The 21,091-nt window shown below is 41.2% G+C and overlaps 4 protein-coding genes across 9 annotated transcripts in view; 2 read left to right on the top strand and 2 right to left on the bottom strand.

Moving 5' to 3' along the window:
* Positions 1 to 861: 861 nt before the first annotated feature.
* LOC113128051 (B-cell receptor CD22-like) lies at positions 862 to 1,875 on the bottom strand. The gene is made up of 4 exons (XM_026303093.1): positions 1,590 to 1,875; positions 1,238 to 1,331; positions 1,069 to 1,111; positions 862 to 957 (listed from the first exon to the last, which is right to left on the bottom strand). The coding sequence occupies exons 1-4, from the start codon at positions 1,873 to 1,875 to the stop codon at positions 862 to 864; spliced, it is 519 nt and encodes a 172-aa protein (XP_026158878.1).
* Positions 1,876 to 1,997: 122 nt separating this feature from the next.
* LOC113128699 (uncharacterized) lies at positions 1,998 to 4,008 on the bottom strand. Of its 4 annotated transcripts, none has more exons than XM_026304202.1 (5): positions 3,978 to 4,008; positions 3,789 to 3,840; positions 3,614 to 3,696; positions 2,830 to 3,171; positions 1,998 to 2,693 (listed from the first exon to the last, which is right to left on the bottom strand). In XM_026304202.1, exons 3-5 carry the CDS (start codon positions 3,666 to 3,668, stop codon positions 2,326 to 2,328), a joined length of 765 nt encoding a protein of 254 aa, XP_026159987.1. In that variant the 5' UTR covers positions 3,669 to 3,696; positions 3,789 to 3,840; positions 3,978 to 4,008; the 3' UTR covers positions 1,998 to 2,325. The 4 variants fall into 4 exon arrangements, with proteins under 4 accessions (XP_026159987.1, XP_026159989.1, XP_026159986.1 ...); XM_026304204.1 differs by lacking the exon at positions 3,978 to 4,008 and adding an exon at positions 3,908 to 3,959; XM_026304201.1 differs by lacking the exon at positions 3,978 to 4,008 and having other exon boundaries at positions 3,789 to 3,971.
* A 1,323-nt stretch (positions 4,009 to 5,331) lies between these two features.
* arhgap19 (Rho GTPase activating protein 19) lies at positions 5,332 to 13,188 on the top strand. Of its 2 annotated transcripts, none has more exons than XM_026304474.2 (12): positions 5,332 to 5,409; positions 6,498 to 6,772; positions 7,102 to 7,182; positions 7,464 to 7,673; positions 7,824 to 8,050; positions 8,323 to 8,409; positions 8,605 to 8,670; positions 8,799 to 9,005; positions 9,150 to 9,257; positions 9,676 to 9,789; positions 9,955 to 10,056; positions 10,530 to 13,188. In XM_026304474.2, exons 1-12 carry the CDS (start codon positions 5,366 to 5,368, stop codon positions 10,584 to 10,586), a joined length of 1,578 nt encoding a protein of 525 aa, XP_026160259.1. In that variant the 5' UTR covers positions 5,332 to 5,365; the 3' UTR covers positions 10,587 to 13,188. The 2 variants fall into 2 exon arrangements, with proteins under 2 accessions (XP_026160259.1, XP_026160258.1); XM_026304473.2 differs by having other exon boundaries at positions 10,527 to 13,188.
* A 4,039-nt stretch (positions 13,189 to 17,227) lies between these two features.
* The window catches only part of LOC113128302 (slit homolog 1 protein-like), a 45,388-nt gene continuing 41,524 nt past the window's right edge, over positions 17,228 to 21,091 (top strand). For both annotated transcript variants that reach the window (XM_026303535.1, XM_026303534.1), the window contains exon 1: positions 17,228 to 17,787. In XM_026303535.1, the coding sequence (XP_026159320.1) occupies positions 17,534 to 17,787 (254 nt within the window). In that variant the 5' untranslated portion in view covers positions 17,228 to 17,533. The remainder of the gene's footprint in view (positions 17,788 to 21,091) is intronic.

The raw sequence follows: 21,091 nt of genomic DNA, 5'->3' as shown, positions 1-21,091 counted from the left end.
AGTTGATGGCTTAGCAGTGACTCCAGTACTTTTGTAAGAACAGAAAGTTTGGAAATGGGCCTGTAGTTGTTCATGTTGGTGGGGTCACCACCCTTCAATAGGGGCAAAACAAAAGCAGATTTCCAATGTAAAGGAATTGTATTTGTTGATGTTGATACAATCTTTGGCTTTTCTGTCATCCATTAAAAATCCATCATTTTGAGTTCACAATAAGTTTGCACCTTTGCTTTTCTCCACATATTTGTTGTCCTGTCATATTTATATTTATAACATCTTCTCTCTGACAGAGAAAATATCAGTTTTCTACAAATTAAAGGACTCACATTTAAACCCATATCTCAATCACATATTATACATAACCATTATCTGAGGCCCACTCTGTTGTATATCATTTCAATATTAGTTTGTTTTGTCTGTCAATCAGAAAAATGAACCTGTTCCACAGCCTGGAAATACCAACCTTCCAAACACCCAGGAAACACCTGACGGGACAATTATGAAAAGCTTTGTGCCTCCCATGAGTCCAAAACCAGCCACAAAACCAAGGACTCCACAAACACCTTCACTGATGTATTTCTTTATTTTGGTAGATGTAAAGAAAGTCAAATCTTTAAAAGATTACATTTCGCCAATAAGCCCCTCAAGTGTCCCGCCTGCAGACTCTAAGGCTGTTTTATCCCCACGGTGGTTTGAGACCACCCAGTTTTAAACTCTTTTATTCTAACACCTGCCTCAGTAACACTGTCAAAGGTCAGGACTCCCCCCAGCACTGCACTCTAACTAAATCAATGCTCAAATATCTGTATTTACACAACCAGTCTATTTGTATGACCGTACACGAGGCTCTAACCAGACTGGACTTCACACCAGGTCTTCCTGCTCCTCTGAGTCGTCTGTCTGAGCTGCAGCGATGGGCGTCAAGGCTGAGATGTTCGTATAATCAAGCCCAGAGTCAAACTGATGGAGTAAGAGGAAAAGATGGAGCCTCATTCATGAACCTGAACACGTATTTAACAACATTTCAATCAAAATGATGAGCTGAGATTGTGTAAAGGACAAAGACATTACTGGTTCCTTCAGTTCAGCTTTGAAACACAAAGTTTTCTTCTTCCTGGATTGAATCCAACAACAACAAATGTGAAAGTGAACAAACTGGAATTCATGACTTTAAGACTAAAGGACGTCTGAAGAAGGAAATGAAAGAGCAGTGATGGAACTGATGGATTTTTGGTTTTACCTCGTCCACAGACTCAGGACAAGCAGAGGAATCAGCATCAGGACCACCAGAGTCAACCTGATGAGATTCATGATTCTTACTGACTGACCTGGAACTGGACCCCAACAGACAGGAGATCTACATTAGACTGATCAGTCATTTGTCAGCTGATACTGTCTGTTAATCAGTGTCAAGCCTCAGTCTGTTAGTGAAAACTTTAGAGGTGGTTTTGTGACTGGCAGCAGGCACAGCTGAAGAAATACGTGTGATCAGCAAGACTGGTTCCTGGTTTTAACAACATTAAATATGAATATTTGACTGGATAAGCTATTATTAGCTGTATGTTGCTTTCTAAAGAAGCTGTTTCACTCACATGTCACATGAATAAAGATGGATCCAGATGTTCTCCTTCCCAGATCATTCTCAGCTGTACAGTAATACTCTCCAGAGTCAGAGGACTGGATGGAGCTGAAGTTAAACTGTTTACTGGCTGGTTGAAGACTTGGATTTCCATGTTTCTTGTACCAGGTGTATTTAGCTGCTGGGTTAGCATCACTGCTACAGGTCAGAGTCACTGAACTGCCCTCCACTATCTCAGCAGAGGGACTCACTGACACTGACAGAAGCTTTGGAGCATCTGGAGGAGAATAGATTATCATTAGGATGAGATATATGTTCATAAAAGTCTTAGTTTTAAATAGAATAAAATCTAAACAGAAAAATTAAAAGATTCTTATGTTTTGTTTTATTTTTCCAGGATCTGAGCTGTCCAGGTGGTGGGTGTTTTTTTCTGTAAGACTGGCCTTTACAAGGACTGATTATTGTCTGTCATTTTAGACAACTATCCTATAGACTCTGTGCTTTTATATCCTGTATTAATCCTGTCCTGTTGAAAACCAGAACTTTGAAACCTGCTTTATGTTTGTGGTCTGTACATTTACACATGAATGAGTTTCCAAATTTCATCCAGTAGTTGTAGAGTTTGTTTCACTAAACAGTAAAGTCTCAGCCTTTTATTCACCGTGGGTGTGACCAACATCATATGATTCATTCTCTGTTTTCTCTCAATACATTTTAATCCCAACTGCTCTAATAGTAGTTGAGATATTTCAGTCTGGGTCAAAGTGGTGAACTGCCATTTCTACAGAAATGCTACCAGCACAGCTAAAATCCATCCAGTATACAGTATTGTAGTTGGGTTGTAAGTCTCTGCTAAATGACATTAAGTTGGTGGAAGGCTCTGGTGGAAACTCACACACTGAAGGAGATGGGAGCTGTTCATATGTTGCTACAGCACAGGAATAGTTGTCTGCAGAATTAAAGTAGCCTGAATAATAATAATATGATAGTTTCTGTGAAGTTTTCTGTCCATTCTTGTACCAGACATAAGAAAGACGACCAGGCCGATCACACCTGTTGTGACAGACCAGCCATGATGAATATGAAGATGAAGATGAAGACAGTTTGACCTGGAGATCTGGTTATGTGGAAAAAGAAGAGGAACAGAGCAGAAATTTAGATTTAACAACATACACACATGCAGCCATGTTCATGTTACTGTTTCCAAATGTTGAATAGTTGGAAATAACTAATATAAAAATCACCTGTTTTACCTGTGACAGTCAAAGTGACTCCAGGTGAACCAGTATAACGTCCACTTTGTTGGTTTGTGATGAACCTGAACTGGTACTGAGCTGAGTCTGTCTCTCTCAGGTCTCTGATTGTCAGAGTGCAGGTTTTATCATCACACTGATACTGAACACGACCTGAATACTCTGACTGAGTCTTCAGATCCACTGGGTCTGTATTAGTCCCTTTAGTAAACCAGAATGTTTCCTGAACTCTAACATTAGATGGGTATGTGTAGGTGCAGCTTATGTTCACTGTTGATCCTTTTATGGCACAGATGTCAGTAGCAGTGTAAGTCACTCTCCAGCCATCCTGAGCCTGCACCACTGTAACACACAGAAAACACACAGATGTGTCCATGTTCTCTACAGTTGATGTGTATGTGCACTGAGGCAGGACATCATACACTCTGAAGCTGCAGTAAAGGGACAGGAATGAATGTCACCTGTGAATCATGTTACAGGATAAAAGGCAGAGGATTATATCTTATAAGAGGGAGGGTGGAAACAACATGTTTGATCTCTGTTCAGTCCTTTGTCAGGAAACTGGTGAGTGAGTGTGAAAAATAGAAGTGCAGACTAAAGAGGTGTGAAAACCTCATATGTCAGGTAGTGTTGCAAGTTCTGCAATGTGTGAATGTGAGTGTGAGTGTCTGTCTCTATGTGTCAGCAAAGTAACAGACTGGTCATCAGGGCAAATCTAATATCTGATAATAACAACAATCAGCTACAGCGTCAGTAAAATATCAAAAATATAAATATGCAGCACCTGGTGAAGAGAGAAGCTGGAAAACAAATCCAGCTGCTGCTGCTGTAAAACTCATGGTTGGTCCCCTGGTCTTTCTGCTGTGGCTGCAGACATGTTGAAATAGATAACAGGTAAATACAACAGACAACAACATACATGAGAAATGACATGAATCATGTCGATAAATACACCTCACCCAATATTTAGATGACTGGATGTCTGTCTTTACCTGCAGATTCTGTCATTCACTAGTCAACAAAGTAAATAAACATCAGTAAATATGAAAAACCCCAAACAAACAAATAAAAGTCTCACCTTTCAAATGGTTCCAGCACCTCACGTCTAAACGGGGCAATAGAAACAAATGTATAGAACAGTTTCTTACTGAGAAGGACGTCGACTGCAGATGCGGAGTCAGGTCTCTGTCACCTCACTGTGGTCAGTCACACAGACTTTAAAGTCTTCCTCTAATAATCTTCCTGGATACGTAACAAAGTGTAAAAGTGCATGTGACAGAGACAGGGAGGAGTCTTGGTTATTGCCAGCAAGATTTCTGTGCTGCACCTTCACAACAGTGATGGTTTGGGTCTGTCACCACCAACACATCCTGCAGTGACTGATCCAAACTCATTCCCATGACTCCATCAAGCTGCACTCATGCAAATTGTTAAACTTTAGCCAATATGTTTCTTCATATTGAACTGAAATAACTTCATATTCCAGCTGTTGTGTGTCTGAGAGGTTTGCTTGTAGATCTAACTGGCTGCTGAAGTTTGGGACAGTGTTTGCTTTTCGTGTTCTTGTCTGTTCTTCTGGACTCTGTCATTACTGTTAAAGAAATGTATTTTGAAAAAGTCACAAAACAAATGTACAATGAACTGAAATAGTGTGATTACATATGATGTTGCAAGTGATGATATATTTGTGTATCTGCAGGTATTTTCAACTACAGTTCTCTCTGCAAATGGCATAGACTGGTAGAGTCATATTATGGCAGGGTATAAACCAAAGGTATTTATACAGTATTTAATGACACAAAGTAGATGATGCTGTATTGACTCTGTTGTTGAGATTATAAAGAAATCTACCTTTTATATTCCACTTTTGCTGCCATTTGTCTTTTGCTTTAGACCATATTATTCTCTTCAGTTCTGATTTATATTTAAATCTGTTTCATCCTTTTGTAATCCTTGCTTTGCTAGCCTGTGTGCTTCCTCGTTCCCCTTCAGGCCCCCTATGTGCTGCAGTCACATAAACTGAGCTGGTGTAAACAGTCATGTAAAAAATGACTGTTAAGAACAGATAGTCAGAGCATATTAAGACTTTTGACATTCCTTTCTGTGCAGTCAGAGGTATCTCCACCATTTTTACCATAGACTCCCAGGTGACCTGTTGTGGGATAAACCCTATTTACCTTTACCTTTATGGCTGGTACTGAAAAAGCTGCCCCGGTTATATGTTGTTGTGGATGCTTTGACCCCTCTGTGTGTAGTTACATAACATGAAAATGCTGTTAATAAGTCCACTTTGTCTTTTTCTGTCATCCTTAGCTCCTGTAAACACACGTCTGTATGTATGAACTTCCTGTTGGTCCCAATTTTCCTTTATATAGCCTATCTGTCCTGCAAAACAGCCAGTGAATTCAAACCAGCCAATCAGAGCGACGGACCTGGCAAACAGCGTCTACACGTCACGCGTTTGTTGGGCCAGCCCACCAATGATTGACGAGGTGGGCAGGGCCTGAACGATAACAGCGGAGAATTCAAACCGAACATGGCTGCTGGGAAAGATGTCGACGAAAACACGCAAAAAAGAAGGTAAGAGTGGTTTGAAACTGATATTGTTAGATTTTTAAAGTTGGCGACATTTTGAAACCGTCAAACGTAATTAGTTTTAGTCAAATGGAGTGACGAAGACGTTTGTTAACAGCCAGTTCTGTTACGCTAGCTAGCTAACGTTAGCGCTGAAACGTTAGCGTTACCATGACAATACAGGAAGCTCACAGTGAAACCCGGTGGATAAACATTATTGGCCGTGATTTAAATGCTAAACACTTTGAAAATGAAATAAACAACGCTAGTGAGTATTATCACTCATTATTAAACTTGAGAAGGGTTAGCTCGGGAAGGCTGTTGCATGTTTGGGCTAGCTAGCTACACCGTCGCTGACGTTAGCTTAACTACAGTTTCCATGGTTAGCTAACTCAGTTCGCGTTAATTTTGGTTTGACACATTATTCTACACTTAAGGGTCTTTTTCTTTGCTAGTTTACATGCAACTATATATTTAGTAGAAACTATGCACTATAGATCGCCCTGTCATTGTTTGGTCTGTAATAATAAGCTAGATTGTTTGTGGTGTGAGAGGTGGCTTTTATTAATACTATTCTTTGTCCATGACATAAGGGCAAGCCAAAATCTCACCCACTGTATTCATATCCGTGCAGAATAGCCTGTATAAAAAAGTGTAACGTTACATTAAAAAAATTAATACAATATCTACTCTATTTTTATTTACTAATGAGTAATAAAATTTGACATAGTATGAGTGATGAGCTATATTAATCATGAAACATATAACAAAATAATTCAAGAATTCATTTCAAACTTTGGCACATCAACACACTGATTTGAGAGAGGTCAGAACATTAAAGCTGAACTCAAAATGTGGCACGTACACATTATTTGTGTGCTGAGGACTGAGGAGCCACAATATAATGTCAGGCTCCTCAGACAAATGTCAGTAACTTCAACTATTTTTATTATACACAGATGTATTAAAGATTCATAATTGAAGCACACACATACATCAAGCAGCACTTGCCATCTGGTGGTTTTTACCTAATCAAAACTTGCTGTGCATACAAAGAGAAAAAGCCATGCAACATCTTCGTGTGTCTTCCTCAGAGGTACGGTGTGCAGTATGGTGATCAGCCATGAGGAATCACTGGGGGGCACTCGTGCTGGCCGACCACCAGTCATCTTCAACCCAGACTTTTTCGTGGAAAAACTTCGCCATGAAAACCCGGATGTTTTCCTGGAGCTGGTGCTTAGTAATATTACACGCCTTATTGACCTTCCTGGCACAGAGTTTGCTCAGCTCCTTGGTGAAGAGGGCCCTAAGACCCCAACAGGTGGAAATGGAGGGTTTTTCCGATCTTTCAACTTCCTTAAACGCAAAGGTCAGAGGTCAATTATCGTCTAGAAATTGAACTTGAACCTGCTCTGGTCGATCAGTTTTAAAAGAAGAATGCTGCCTACACCCTATGTTGCATTTTTAAATGTGTCTTTTAACAATATGTACATGACACAACACAACTACCTTTTCTGTAGCATGTTTGCTTATTTATACCGTTTTAAAGCTAGTTTCTCTACAAAAGCTTGGTAGTGTTGGAGGAAGTGTCATTAGACCTTTTTGAGGGGATATTTCAAACTAATATGTGATGATAATGTTTTATTGTAAGGTGGATTTCTTCAGTAACTTTTGCTATCTCTTCTTCTACTTTCTCAGATAAAGGCGTTGTGTTTGGAACCCCACTGACAGAGACCTGCATCGCCCAGATCTACCAGCTCATTGAGTACCTCAGTAAACGTGAGTAATCTAAATAAAATTTACTGTGTATTTAATTATTTTTAAAAAAGCTTCTCTTCCCCTGCCATTCAGAAGCTAGCTCCCATTAACCCATTACCACTGATCAGTGTAAATAGCCTTTTACTTGATTTTATTCCAGAATAATTTTAATGCCATGTTTTCTAATTGTCCTAAAACCAGGGATGAGTGATAATTATCAGAGAGAAAACAAAAACTAGATATAGAATTAGGAAATGTTGAATGCTTTACATCCGGATCTCCACTGGCTCTTGTGACCTCAGATCTGCATGTGGAGGGTCTGTTTCGGGTTCCGGGAAACAGTGTTCGACAGCAGGCTCTGAAGGAGCTCCTCAACAGCGGAACTGATGTTGACCTGGCATCTGGAGACTTTCACCCTAATGATGTGGCCACATTGCTCAAGACTTTCCTGGGAGAGCTGCCTGAGCCTCTGCTCACACACAGACACTTCCATGTCCACCTCAAGATAGCTGGTAGGAATTAAAACTATTTGTAGTATTTTGGAATTGACATGGTTGTGATGTAAATGTGAAAAAAAATGGCAGAATTAGGTGACTAATAATGTAAAGATCAATAATAATTCTGTTTGTGACATGCTTACTTCTCTTTTGTCCCCCTCCCAGACATGACTCTGTTTGATGAGCAAGGCAACAAGACTGCAATACCCAACAAGGAGCGTCAAATCGAGGCTCTACAGCTTCTCTTCCTTCTGTTACCCCAGTCCAACCGGTCGTTGCTCAAACTGTTGCTGGACCTGCTCTACCACACTGCCAAACAGCAGGACAAGAACAAAATGTCTGCCTTCAATCTGGCCCTCATGTTTGCCCCACATGTCCTGTGGCCCCGACATGTAAGATTTGTACTTAAGAGCAGTTTAAAGACCAGGGACTGTGCTCTAGCTCATTATAGATCACTAATCAATATAAGGTCGGTTAGTTTGAAAGTTAAGTTAATTTGTCTTCCACCCTTATGAAATGAACAGCTTAACTGCAACTGATCTCTCTCCTTAGTTATACAGTTTAAATAGTTTATACTAGTTATAGTTATATAATACTACAGGGTTATAGAAATGAAGCATCTCTAAATGAATTGTGATCAGATTTCTGTTCTGTTCTGCTCCAGATGACAGCTGGTGACCTGAAAGACAATCTGAAGAAACTGAACAACAGCATGGCCTTCCTCATCAAACATTCACAGAAACTCTTTCGGGTGACTGTTAACAACACACATGGCTGAAAGTCAAATAATAATTAAAAAATAAATAAATAAAATTGGCCTAGATTAGTTATCCAGTATGCACCCAGTCTGGAAATGCTCTACGAATCACACAGAAATAAAACTCATATTGTGTGACAATTTATTGCATAACTTGTGGATGAACAGTGTGTTCTGGATGTTGTTCAGGCTCCAGTCTACTTGCGAGAATATGCCAGAGTTCACTTCACTGGAACCAAGGCTTTACAGACTAAGGTTAGTGGAGTCACATTAGTTATATCAAATATATACATCCAACAAAATAAATAACCACCAACAGAAAACATACTGCCTGACTTGTCCTTATATATTGCCCATACATATAACGTCATGTATGCTCTCAGGACGATCTGGACCTCCTGTTAGTGAGCAGCTCTCCCTCTCAGCGGACAGCGTTTCCCCTGAAGAGAACAGCTGTAATGGGCCCCAGCTCTCATGAGCAGTGCCAGTCACCAGCCCAACAGTACACTGAGGAGGCCCTGAAGGAGCTCTTCAGACACGTCCACCACAACATGCCGGACTCTGCCAAGAAAAAGAAACTCGTCCGACAGGTTCATTTCTGGGGTTTCTTTCTGGCTGGTTGAACTAAAACAAAATAGTTCATCTGTTCTTGAACATCCTAAATGCAAATCACTGTGTGTGTGTTAAATAATATAAAATGTATGGGTTTTTGTTTTTTTTTCCCCTCTGTGCAGTTAGTCAAACAGACAAACTCTGGGACGCCTCCCAATGAGCACCAGCATGGTCCTGCTGCTGCCAACAAGAAACATCCCCGTTCACGTTCCTTTGGTGGCCTCATCAAGGTATCGAGTTCCATATTAATGCTGGAAAGTCATGACGAGCAGAAGCAATAATTAAGAGAAATGAAACTAATTATTGTCATGTTGCATTTTTATGGACATGGCATGGAAGGGCGAGGTCCTTAAATTTCTGAACATTACTGCACACACTGTTAATGTTAAAGAAAGGTTATAAGGTAGCACCTTCTGCTCATTGGTCAAAGGTATTGTTCTCTGATGCCTGTGAGTGTTTACAGGTTGTACCTGTCAATGCTCATTTTAATTGTGATAATATTTTCCACATTTAGAGACAAAATAATCATGTGAATTAAAGAAGTGCCAAATTGTAAAGGAATGCTAATTATACCAGGCAGCTGTTAGTGTTGAATGTTCCAGCAAAGAGCTGTTTTATAACTTTTCCCACCTGATGCTGTGATGACAGCGCAAAGCTCGTGGTGAGCAGCTGACAGCAGAGAGGCTAGTCAGACACATCTCCCCTGATACTGTCACCAGGGCAGGAAGAAAACATGGCAAAGAGAATGTCATCCTGAAAGCGGTAAGTGTTTTGTTTAACCATGTGTAGATTGACAAATTCTGATGTATTTGATATTTTGTTGTACTTTTACTGTTGGCTTTGTCTTTGCTCTTCTCTGCCAATCAATCAGCATATGCCTCGACATGACAAAAATACTATTACTATTATTTTGTTGTGCCTGTACAGGAGAACATCACATTAAATGGTCCTGTGTTGGGGAAGGCAGGGCTTGTGGTAAAAAACCCAGACTTCCCTTTTAATAAGGACAAAGCTCTAAAGGTCTCCCAGGTATGACACTGTTTCCCATTTGTTCTTCACATGACATCATTGGCATTAGTTTTATTTTTTTTAATTCACATCGACTCTATAGTGACTATACACTATACAGTGACTATAGTTTTGGATATTTGTATTATAATAAAAAAGCTATTTTCAGAGCAGATGAATAAACTAGTGACTATAACCCATTAATCAGGACTTGTTTTGGTAGGAAGTGAAAATTCTGGCCATCTGATTCTTTTCTTGAAACTTTACATTTAAAGACAATATAAGAGGAAGGTATAAGTTATTTTTTTAAGTTTTTATGGGACACATGAGTCTAGAAAATGCTTCCTATTTCATTAAATTGTCTAAAACATGGTAACATGGGATCTGCATACACCAAGATATATTACAAGATATTATAATTGTCAGTGTTCACTTGTGATTTACAGTTTTTGTCCCACCTCCTGTCTGTCCCCACTGCATTTGTCTCTCAGCAGGACTCTCCCTCTGTGTCCAAAATGTGTTTTTCTCCTGCTCAGGAGATCTCAGCATAAAACCTGCGACGTCCTCATCTCACGTTGGACCCGGGCAGTATTAATATTATTCCGTATGTTTATCATTGTTTTTTCTTTGTCTTAGGTTTACTTTAACTGTGACTAATATACAGCAGGATTAGCCAGGACAGCCAAACCAAACGACAGGAACTCTGTCCTGTCTACAGCTGGACACGGCAGGTTTGCAAACTAGTAGAGTGGAATAAAATCCTCCACTGCTGCTTTTATTTTAGATAATTTACTTGTGGGTTCTGTAAAAATGCCCAAATTGCTTTGATTATAGCTGTGTTACTAATTTATTCAGGCAGCAATACTGACCCATCGGCTGCACTTTGAAAGAATATGGTACTCTTTGGGAGATAAGAAACTGCAGTAGCAGCAGTAGGTACTGGACTTTATTTATTTAATAATGTTTTCAAATTATTTTAAGTCATTTTACTTTTAGAACAAAGTGCTTTTGTGATTGGTTCTATTTTAGAGTCAACAGGATTGTCACACGAAATGTGTGTGGTAATATGGGATGTAGGGCTGGAAATAGGAGCAGTTAGAAGAATCGCAGAATAATTGATGTGTTAAAACAAATTTAAAATGTTCCTTTTCTTAAAGCTTCATCTGGCACAACCACGTCTGAATTAAATGATCTGCGGAAGGATCATATTTTAAAATGTGAAACATGGACACATGAGCATTAAAACTTTACCGTTTTCATGGCGTGCTGTTTTGAATAAACACTATTCTAAACTTCAGGGTTCCCGTCCAGCTCTACCCGAGTGTGGATCACTGGAGGCTTTGGTTTGGTTTGGCTTTGCTGGCTCAGACCTGCCTGTGTCAGTTATCACTTGAAACTAGTTTTGTTAGCTACTGTATCAGAATCTGTGACCACTATCTAGCTGAGCTTACAGTCTGCTGCAGCTCATGTGATATGTATACATGTTGTATAGTGTGTTTGTGCATTTTCATTTCTTTTAGACTTTGTTCTTAAAGTGTGAAACTGCTCTTGGTATAACGTGTCCTCTTTAGTTACTGGACGATAACTGGGTGAAAATAGGAATTAAATAATAATGATCTTTACTTTTCATTGTGAAACCACTGACTGGGATTTAAAATCTTATATTACTAAAGTTTCTTATGTTTTTCAAACATTTAAATTTTCTTTTTTCTTTTTTCTTGGCCTGAAAGGTGGAGGGTGTCATTTAATTTTAACAAAGGTGGTTGAGGAATTTGTTGATGTGATGGTTGAAATGAAAGTTGAAAGAGTGTTTTGTACGTATGTGTTCAGATGAAAATGGACAGTAATCTGTTACAATTCAGGTCTCTTCTTAACATACTGGGTATTTGGTCTAATGTGGACAAGCAGATGTGTTAGGACGAGACCATGTTTTGGGTAAGGCACCAGTGTGAGGACAGGAAGATAGGAGCGTATCAGGCAGTGACCTTTGTGGGTTTTTTGCAGTTCGTGACAGATCATAAGCCTGTGACACTAAATATTGAATTCAGTGTGCATCATTCCAAACAGTGTGTGTTGAAAATGACTGTTCTTAGGGTTGTTTGTGATTAAAGGAACAGCTGTGCAATGAGCTGCTTACGAAATTACAAAACTGTCTTTGACAAGTAAAAGTTGGGACGTTTTGAGAAGAATTGTACTTATTGGATCCACTGCCTTGCTCGGCGACACCTCAGCAGGGTCCATGCTCAGCGACGTTGCAAACCACAACCCAAAGCAGCTGTGAAGTCATTTTTTTGTCTTGGTATCTTGGAATGTTTTTTTGTTTTTGTTTATTTCAAGTTACTTGTATTTCTTTAAGAATCTGTTATTGGTGCATCCTTTTTCGAGAGGGTTGTGGATGTTGTAGCAGTTGGTTTGATGAAAGTGATGAAGTTGTCTGACATGTTCCTGATGTGGATTCTGGTAAACCTCCTTTTTTCATGTGTTGTCATAGCAGCAGATCATTTAGGTTTTAATGAGCCTGACTGAATATATCTCAGCTGAGAAACAGCCAAAATTGGATCTTTGCATTTTGTGGTTTATTTTTCTCACAATATTTCATCATGTTTACAAGCAGTTTTACAAACCTGTTTTATTTGAGCTAATGTTGATTCTGTTGTATTTATTGCATTTAAGGCAGGAAATGTTTTTAGGTGGGTAGAATTTAACTACAAAATGAGTTTTAACTTAGTGTTTTTTGGTTTTTTTTTTAAAGTGTATATTTGTCATTCAAACAAAAGAAATTTCATTCTGAATGATGCGGTTTTACATTTTCAGACTCTTGCAGGTTTAAGTCTTTTACCTTTACATAAATGTGAAAAATGTAGTTACTGATCTCTACGTGCTTGCTGCGCATAGTTTCTGCAAATATGACGGGAACACACATGAGACAAAAGTGGATAACCTTTTAATTTGCACCTAAAATGTTCAGTTGCACCTTATTTCTTTGTAAATGAGGGCCAATGTCGCATTTTTCCAATGTCATGAAGAACTTATCTTTTTATGTCAATTGGTTTAAACTGTGATAACCTTTTTTTGTGTAAAATAAGTTAAATGTGTACATTGGATTCCTTAGCAAATGATATGCTTTGGATTAAAACTTTTTTATATTTCCTACCTGTTATGTTGGAGTTATTGTTTCAGTGTTTGTTTAAATCTATACTGACAGTACAGTATGTGATCAGTGCTGCCTGACAGAAACTGTACTTGACACTTTTTTCATAAGTGTAGTGCTTGTGTTTGCCCACTAGAGGGTGATGTTGGTTAATATGGAGGTGCAGTCTGTCTGCTAATGACAGTCGTAAACTGCCACCTCACCAACAGAACTATTAGATTATGCGTTTAACTTCTTATGCTTACTGGTTATTATTAAGGCCATATGCAGAGTTGCAGATTAATTTTAGTCCAATTTATCTGTTGCTATAGAAACTTAATTGAGTACATCATCTCTGGAGATTTACTTAAAATTGTAGTGATGTGATGAGATAAACTGTAATCCCCAAAGTAAAAACTGAGGTGGTCTTGCAGTGAAAGTAATAAGTATTTATTTGTCCAGTCAATAACAGTCCAGTTCATGTTAATTAGTCATCCATCATTTTACTAAGGTGCTGTAGAGCCTGATGGCTGTGGGGATGAAGGATCTCCTGTATGGTTCAGTCCTGAAGCTGCTTCTCTGATCCATCAGGATGTTGTGAAGGGGATGGTCAGTGATTTCCAGGATGGTCTCTACCTTTGTCTGTGAGCGTCTCTCCACCACAGCCTCCAGTGAGTCCAGCCTCATTCCAGCCACTGAACCAGCTTTTTTCCACCAGTTTGTCCAGCTGCCTTGCATCCTTCTGCTTCATGCTGCCTCCCCAGCAGACTGCAGCATAAAGCAGCACACTGGCTGCTATGGTTTGGTAAAACATGCAGCATCTTCCTGCAGGCGTCTAAGGAGCTAAGCGGAAGAAGGAGGAAAAGTCGTCTCTGCCCTGTTTTGTATTGTACGTCTGTTCAGTGAAAGAAGTAAGATCTGCTCCAGGTTTGTTCCACTGTAGTAGGTAAAGGTTGTCTCTCCCACAGTGATACCCATATGTGATTAAGGAAAGTAGGTCAAAAGAGCTGCTCATGCTCAGGTGCACATTCAAGGATGATAATAAACTGCACATAAAGTACATCTATTACTACAGTACACAACAGAACGGAGTAAACCCCTGGTCAGTAAAAGTAGTTTTAGCTGAAGGCCCTTAATTAATTTGTAATGAAAGTTCCTAAATCAAAAGTCAGTACACTTCATCAGAGATTCAGTTCTTTCATTTGACAAGTTTTATATCCAACTGTCTGTATTTCTGGTGCCAGATTGGATCCTGTTGGCCATGGATGATACAAGGTTTTCTGGACAGATGTTCTGTCGGTTTTTCACAGTGGATTCTGTTCAGCTGCTCTTTGCTGGAGGGCTTTTGTTGTTGTCCACCTTCTGCTTTAAAGTTCTCCAAGCATGTCCTTTGTTCTCTAAAAACTCCTCTGTGACTTTTGAAGTGGAAAACTCTTCTCCTGCAGAGACTCTTGAGACTGGGAGTCATCTTTTCATTCAGTTTCCAACTGTGCTTTCATGGTGCCATCTCTAGACGTCAGCCCCTCCTCCTTTTACAGTCATGCAGCCTCATATCTGAACACCTCACCTCCACGTCTCATGGCTGCTGCTGCTCAGCGACTGTGGTCGTCCTGGTCCAGTCCATGTTGAACATCCTGGACTCCAACCTGATCTGGGCTCATTTATTTTGTCAGGTTTGTGGCTGATGGTTTTCTCTGGATGCTGTCTGCACAGGGTGACTCCATACACTGGTCTTCACCGTCTCATCGGTCGCTCAAACACCAGTTTCCAGTCAGAAGCTCTTACCCATCTGATTTTGGAGCCGAGTTGAGTGAACAGAGACCAATGATCAAAGGTATTAATGAATAATTGTTTTACCTTTGGAGTCTTTCTGTTTGTTTTGAACTATAAATGAAATTAAAATGAACTTAAGGGAACATGTGACCCTCTGAGGTTAACACTGACATGATACACAGCCTGCTCCTTTGGTCACTTTTGATTCGTAGACATTAGTGATTTGGTTTGTTCCAGCAGGCTCTAACCAAAACCTGACTCCACAGTGTTTTAAAGCATGTAGGCTTAGTGCAGCTTAAACATCTATTCATTCTGTCTCAGTGACGTGCTATTTATATGAATTAGTTAGATTGACATGCTGGAACAACAAGCAGTATCGATGTTTTCTTTTGGAGCAGTTGGTTCCTGTATTTCCTCTAATCTGGAGTCTTAATTTATCAAAACCATCAACGTCAGCACTGTTTTGTTTTCAATAATACGTCTTGTGAGTATGAGAAGCTTTAGCGACTGATGCTGAGACTTTTCCAAATCTGATGGTTTGGTAAATAAATGTGTTTGGAAGAAAAACATCTGCTCTGTCCTTCCAGAAATCAATTCAGACACTACTCCAGTAGCTGCCCCCTCCACTTCTCCACCTACCCCTGCCTCAGAAAGCTATTATAGCCCCAGAAATAAAGGGGGGTCCACCCCTCCCGGAGATGTCAACATCTCATCCCTCCCTTTGTTGCTGATTATCGCCAAATGAGTCATTCAATTCAGCTGCACAAAGGAAGCAGCCGGGCTCCGCCTGTGGCCAATTTGTTTTCCATCACTTCTGAAGAGCTCCTGGTTAAATTAACCCGTCAGGCTGAATCTGCAGGGAGAAGACGAAGTGAGGCCACAAGCAATAATCACAGTATGTTCTGTGATCTCTGGTGATAAATAAATAGCTGTGTAGTAAACTGTGCCCTCCAGTTGCAGTTCATCATACTGCAGCAAACACTGAATCAAATCTGTTCTTTAGAGAACGTCTAATTGTGCTCCAGAAAACTGCATCAATAAATGTGGCAGCTGTTACAACAAACAAAAATCTGCTTTCATCTTCATGTTGAAGGCCTGTCCTGCTGTAACTGAGAGCTACTGTATGTGAAGCTGCTTCTCCTCCCATACGGGTTCTGGTCTCTGCTGATGCAGATCGTTCAGCATTATCAAGCCTTCACCTTCACAGACGTGCAAACCTGGAGCTTTTCTCTGTTTTATATCATCGTGAAGTGAACATCTGTGGGATTCCCATCAATTTGGGTCATTCTTCAAGAATTCTGAATAGTTAACGCACAACATCCCGAAGATGTAGAAGGCTGCACTGTACGGTCCATTTAAGTTATGGTGGCTTTTCTCCACCATATCCCTGACGATTCACATTTTTTTCCCTCCTCTACTTTCTTTTCCTTGGAAATATGGCAATCACAAAAGCTGAAGCCAGCTTTTCTGTGGAGAAAACTCAGGCTCCATTTGAATTTCAAAGCCTTGCCAGTGAATCCATAATAGACCTCTGAGTAAGTAAGCTCTGTGGCAGCTTATGGCATTCCACTTATGCCACTCTCACAAGAACCCCTTCCTTCCCCAACCACCCCAGGTTCCTGCAGCCCAGGTGGTGCAGAACATCTTATCGCATTAACACACCAAACTGTCCGTCTCCTTTTATTTCACATTTCCTGTCGTTTCTCTTCGCAGCTACTTTCCTCTTTTCTGTTGACACATTTTCTCTGGAGCGTCCCGGTCGGATGCTTCAGCGTGATCACGATTTCCTCTCGTCTCTGCCTCCCTCTCTCCCTCTCCTCATCATGTCCATGAAAAGCCTCGGGGTCTTTCGGTCCCCGTGGGGGGGAGAGCTCATGTGGGTGAGAGACAGAAAGAGGGTGAAGGAGAGAGAGGGAGAAAAAAAAAAGGCTGCCGTCACTGGAGGTGCCTGCTGCTGCTGTCACTGAATAGATGTGAGTTCACTCTGGGTGCTGGTGTGTGTGTGAGTGTGTGTGTGAGTGTGTATACTCATATATGTGTGACTGGGGGGGGGGCATGGGAGGAGTCTTGGTGCTGTTATTTGTAAAAGCTTTTGATGGATGGTTGCTCTGTGTGTGAGAGAGATAGAGGGAGTGAGGGAGTCCCCCCCTTTGTTTTTTTAGTGGCTCAGTGCACAATGACTCAATGAAAAGTGGAGGGGAGAGAGGCAGGAACGCTGTACAGCTGCACCACAGAGCCAGAGAGCACACCGGAGAGCAGGAGAAGAGAAGGCAACTGGAGGGGGCTCTGAAGCTCGGGCAAGAAGAAGAAGAAGAAGAGGAGGAGGAGGAGGAGGAGTAGGAGGATATTCTTGTCTTTTTTTTAAAACCTTTTCTCTCCTTTGTCTCTCTGAGCAGCCACTTTGGCAGCTGTTCTGTCCCAGCTGAACTTCACCTGGCTGTGCTGTGATCTGTCTCAGCGTTTCACTCACTGTACTTCAGGTATTTTTCTCCACTCTCAAGGGAGGTATTCCCTTGGTGGTAGTCCTTCATTCCAAGGTAAGGGAAGGAATAGGATCGGTGCTGGTTTCTGCAGTGTGGCGTGGAGCGCTGCAGGATGCCTGCTGGGAGAAGCTGGAACCGAGCCGGGGCAGGAGGCGGCAGGATGCTGGCAGTGGCAGCGGCTCCAGGCCAGGATTCTTGGTCTGGGCTGCGGATCGCACTGACGTGGGGCATCCTGGTGCTGCTGGCTGGACTGGGACGTACGGAGGCTTGCCCCACTCCCTGCAGGTGTCTGGGGAACACCGTGGACTGCCACGGACTGGGGATCCGTTCTGTACCCAAAAACATCCCCAGAGGAACTGAGAGGCTGTGAGTACACTGACCACATGTGTTTTCATATTTGTCTATACTTCTGAGGACCGAATGCTCACGGATGGATAGTAAAATGACATCTCATTTAAAGGAGCAGTTCAAATCTCCATTTATAGTTACATCCCGGTTTGCTGTTTAATTTTGTATGGAGGCCATCAGGCGTGTAAATAGGCACATGTTTGTGTAAGAGGGACGTGTGTAAAAATGTGTGTGTGAGCGATTCTCAGTGTGTGTTGCAGTTCAGATTAGTTTGTACTGATTTGTACTGTGACTCTCCCTGTGTGCATTACAGTGTGTGTGTGTGTGTGTGTGTGTGAGACATATTTGTTCTGTTGCAGTGTCTCTTTTCTTGTGCTCATAGTTTTTACCAGTAGTCTGTTTAACTTCATGTCACACAGAAGCGAGTGTGTACATACTCTCCTCTCCCAGGATGCTGCTCTGCGGCATCACTGCTGCAGCTACACGTTTAGTATTTTTCTAACTTTCTGAAAGTCTCTTTATTTCTATATTTAAAAAAATCACACTATATCCTAAAGTCCCCGTCGTCTCTTATTCTTTTCTTCTTCACTCAGGCCAGTTCAGCCACACTGCAAACCACAACCAAGCAGTTAGAGTGTGATAGATTTTACAGGTGTGTCCACCTCTATGGAAAATACGAGGTGGCTGATTTGTTATTGATTAATATCCTGTATTCTTAATCACTGCAGATCCTATTTTCATGCCTCTTTGATGAATTCATTAATTATCTTTTTGTAATTAAATCAATATTTCTGGCCTTGAAATGTTGTCATTGTGCTACTGATCTGATTCTGACGAAACATCCAGCACTTGTCTGCTGACAGTGGCAGTTGCATCGTATTAATGAACGTAACAGCTGTTTATGTCCAGCCTGCCAATCGTTGGTTAAACAAGTGGTTTCCTGTAGTTTTAAAAACGTCTGCCAATGAAAAGGCCGTGAACAAGCCAAACGTTTTAATTTGGAGAAATTTCTGTCGGTGTCTAAACAGATTATTCCTTCCTCTTAATCCTGAAGAACTGCCACTGCTTTAAAACTTACATCCTAATGAAGTATTTTCTTTAGAAGGCAGGCCTGATGTCTTATCTGTTTGACAGTTTAATGAGCTGAAAAATATTTACAAAAATCAAGACTGGCACAGAGACATCTTCAAATGCTCTACTTTCCTCTTAGAAACTTTCCTTTTCTATCTGAAAACCCTGAACGCTGCAGTGTGTGTTGTGTCTATATAAGAAGACAAGCACTTTGTTGGTTAGTGTCCCCCTCTGTGTGGATGCTATGAGTGTGTGTGTGGTTATTTCAGGTTGTAGAGTGCCTGTGTGTGAATAATTGATGATTGTCAGGGGTTCCAGCAGAGACACATTATCCGTCGTCCTCTCCGGTTTACTGTAGCGTGGACGATGTTTTCCCCTCTGAGGCTGATAGCTTTATGATCGGGGAAGGGGGCTTGGGTTCCTGGTCAAAGAGAAATGGCCTGGAAACAACTCAGAGGCCTGCAGACCCACTTTCCTGTTTGTCTCTTAACATCGCTGACTGGTTTTCTCTGAAGGTTTCTCGCTGCACAGAGTAACAGACAGAGACACTGGGGGAAAAGTGCGGCATCATTTACGGGAATGGCAGGTGATAAAGGTTCCAGTTTCGTCAGAACCTTTGACTCCTCATGTTGTGTCGAGCACGGCTAATGAGACCTGATGGAAAGACTTGTGAGCCAGACTGGGGCTGTTGACATTCATGATGCGGCAGAGTCCACGTGTTGTGACTTGGGCTCAGCGTGTCTGAAATGTCTCTTGGACAAACCCTAGTTACGTTTCTGGAGTATTCACCATCAGTGGGCCACCTCCTAGAACATGTGTGTCGTTGAGATCAGCAACACATATTCTGAGGAAGTGCTTTAAATAAAACACAGAAAATCACTCAAACTAATCGGGCTGCCTCGGACGATTCTTTCCTCAGATAAAAAGAAGGAATTGTTATTTGTATGTGTTGGCACAAGGATCTTCCACTGCTGTGGGGAAAAGTCCAGCGACTGTTGTTTACGAAGGAGAAGAGACAGAACTTTTGAGACGTTAACTATAGTTGTCGTTCGGCTCCAGCGTCTGACTGCTCCTAAAACAGCAGTGTCATGTTTAGACATTTGAGTTTATACACTTTGCAAAGTAAGTGTGACAACCCTGGAGGGCATATTTCCCTCTTTTGATCAAACTAGGCTAGCAGCCCCCCCCCCCTACCTGTCTGTCATATGATGGATTCTTACCTCCTACAACAGAGATGAAATCCACGTTGATATGCTCATTCTTTTTTATAGAATAAACAATCTTTGGTATCTAGTACTACAGGTACTTGGTTTTACGTATAGTATCAAGGCCTTTAGCAGTTCTAGTGGTTCTGCTCGTGTCACTGTGGATAATACAGAGAACGTGCGATCAGCAGTTTTCACAGAGACGCTGTTACAGTCTAAGAAGGACCATCCAGTGTAAACTGTTCAAAATGAGGTCTGTGGGTTATCCAGAGTAACCAGGCCATTGAGTCTGCAAAGATGCATTGCTGTTTCTTTTTTTAATGGTGTGAGAACCACAGACTGAATTCCTTTGACCTTGGGTCTATCGGGTGGCAACAGAAGTGTCAGAGATGGATATCTCAAAGTCTGGATCCATAAAGTTCAAACCTCCTCCTGCAGGGCAGCATTCCTCTGGAGTTTATGTGAACAATGTGTATTTTTGTGGCCTGTGTGATTTGACCTTTGAAAAAGAATAAGCCCAACACCAGAGAACGATCAGTGAAAATTACTCAGTGCATGTAAACATGCTGCGGTGACCTTTTGACCTCTGGATGGTTTCCTCCTCCCAAAGTGCCACTAGCCCCCCTGTCCTGTAGACTCAGACTTTCCCTGCCCGTAGTAGACAGCAGCGACTCATTAAACTGCTATTTGCTAAGGGGTTTGTCGCCCAATTAGCATGTAAAGTGATCTGAGTGTGTGTATATGTGTGTGTGTGTGTGTCAGCTGGACAGATAGCCATTGGGAGAGAGTCTGTTACCAGTGTGTGTGTGTGTGTGTGTGTGTGTGTGTGTGTGTGTGTATACAGTATTCCCTGGGAGACAGCCAGTAATAAGAGGGTCATTTATCAAGGTGACTGCACCAGTCAAACTTAACACCCCCCCCCCTCGTTAGATCGTCATGGCAACAGTGAAAAATGAATGCCCCTTCGGGTCCTGATGACTGTGGTTATTCTAGCAGAGAAGAGGAAAGTATGTGAGAATGAGCGAGAGGGGAAGTGTGTGTGAAAT

Source organism: Mastacembelus armatus, chromosome 1, assembly GCF_900324485.2.
Source record: "Mastacembelus armatus chromosome 1, fMasArm1.2, whole genome shotgun sequence".
Classification (NCBI taxonomy): Eukaryota; Metazoa; Chordata; class Actinopteri; order Synbranchiformes; family Mastacembelidae; genus Mastacembelus; species Mastacembelus armatus.
The sequence above is the reverse complement of the archived record's forward strand: the minus strand, read 5'-3'. Positions and strand labels throughout refer to the sequence as shown.

Bases quoted from the DNA above. Each gene is read 5' to 3' on its own strand.
- arhgap19 (XM_026304473.2), top strand. From the start codon at position 5,366: ATGGCTGCTGGGAAAGATGTCGACGAAAACACGCAAAAAAGAAG. The intron at 7,183-7,463 runs GTGAGTAATCTA...TTGTGACCTCAG, and splicing joins CATTGAGTACCTCAGTAAAC to ATCTGCATGTGGAGGGTCTG. The intron at 9,006-9,149 runs GTTCATTTCTGG...CCCTCTGTGCAG, and splicing joins AAAAGAAACTCGTCCGACAG to TTAGTCAAACAGACAAACTC.
- LOC113128051 (XM_026303093.1), bottom strand. From the start codon at position 1,875: ATGATAATCTATTCTCCTCCAGATGCTCCAAAGCTTCTGTCAGTGTCA. The intron at 1,332-1,589 runs GTGAGTGAAACA...GTTGGGGTCCAG, and splicing joins CATCTTTATTCATGTGACAT to TTCCAGGTCAGTCAGTAAGA. The intron at 958-1,068 runs GTAATGTCTTTG...TTACTCCATCAG, and splicing joins AAGCTGAACTGAAGGAACCA to TTTGACTCTGGGCTTGATTA.
- LOC113128699 (XM_026304200.1), bottom strand. From the start codon at position 3,746: ATGTTGTTGTCTGTTGTATTTACCTGTTATCTATTTCAACATGTCTGC. The intron at 3,172-3,613 runs GTGCTGCATATT...TGTGTGTTACAG, and splicing joins CCAGCTTCTCTCTTCACCAG to TGGTGCAGGCTCAGGATGGC. The intron at 2,694-2,829 runs GTAAAACAGGTG...CCACATAACCAG, and splicing joins AGTCACTTTGACTGTCACAG to ATCTCCAGGTCAAACTGTCT.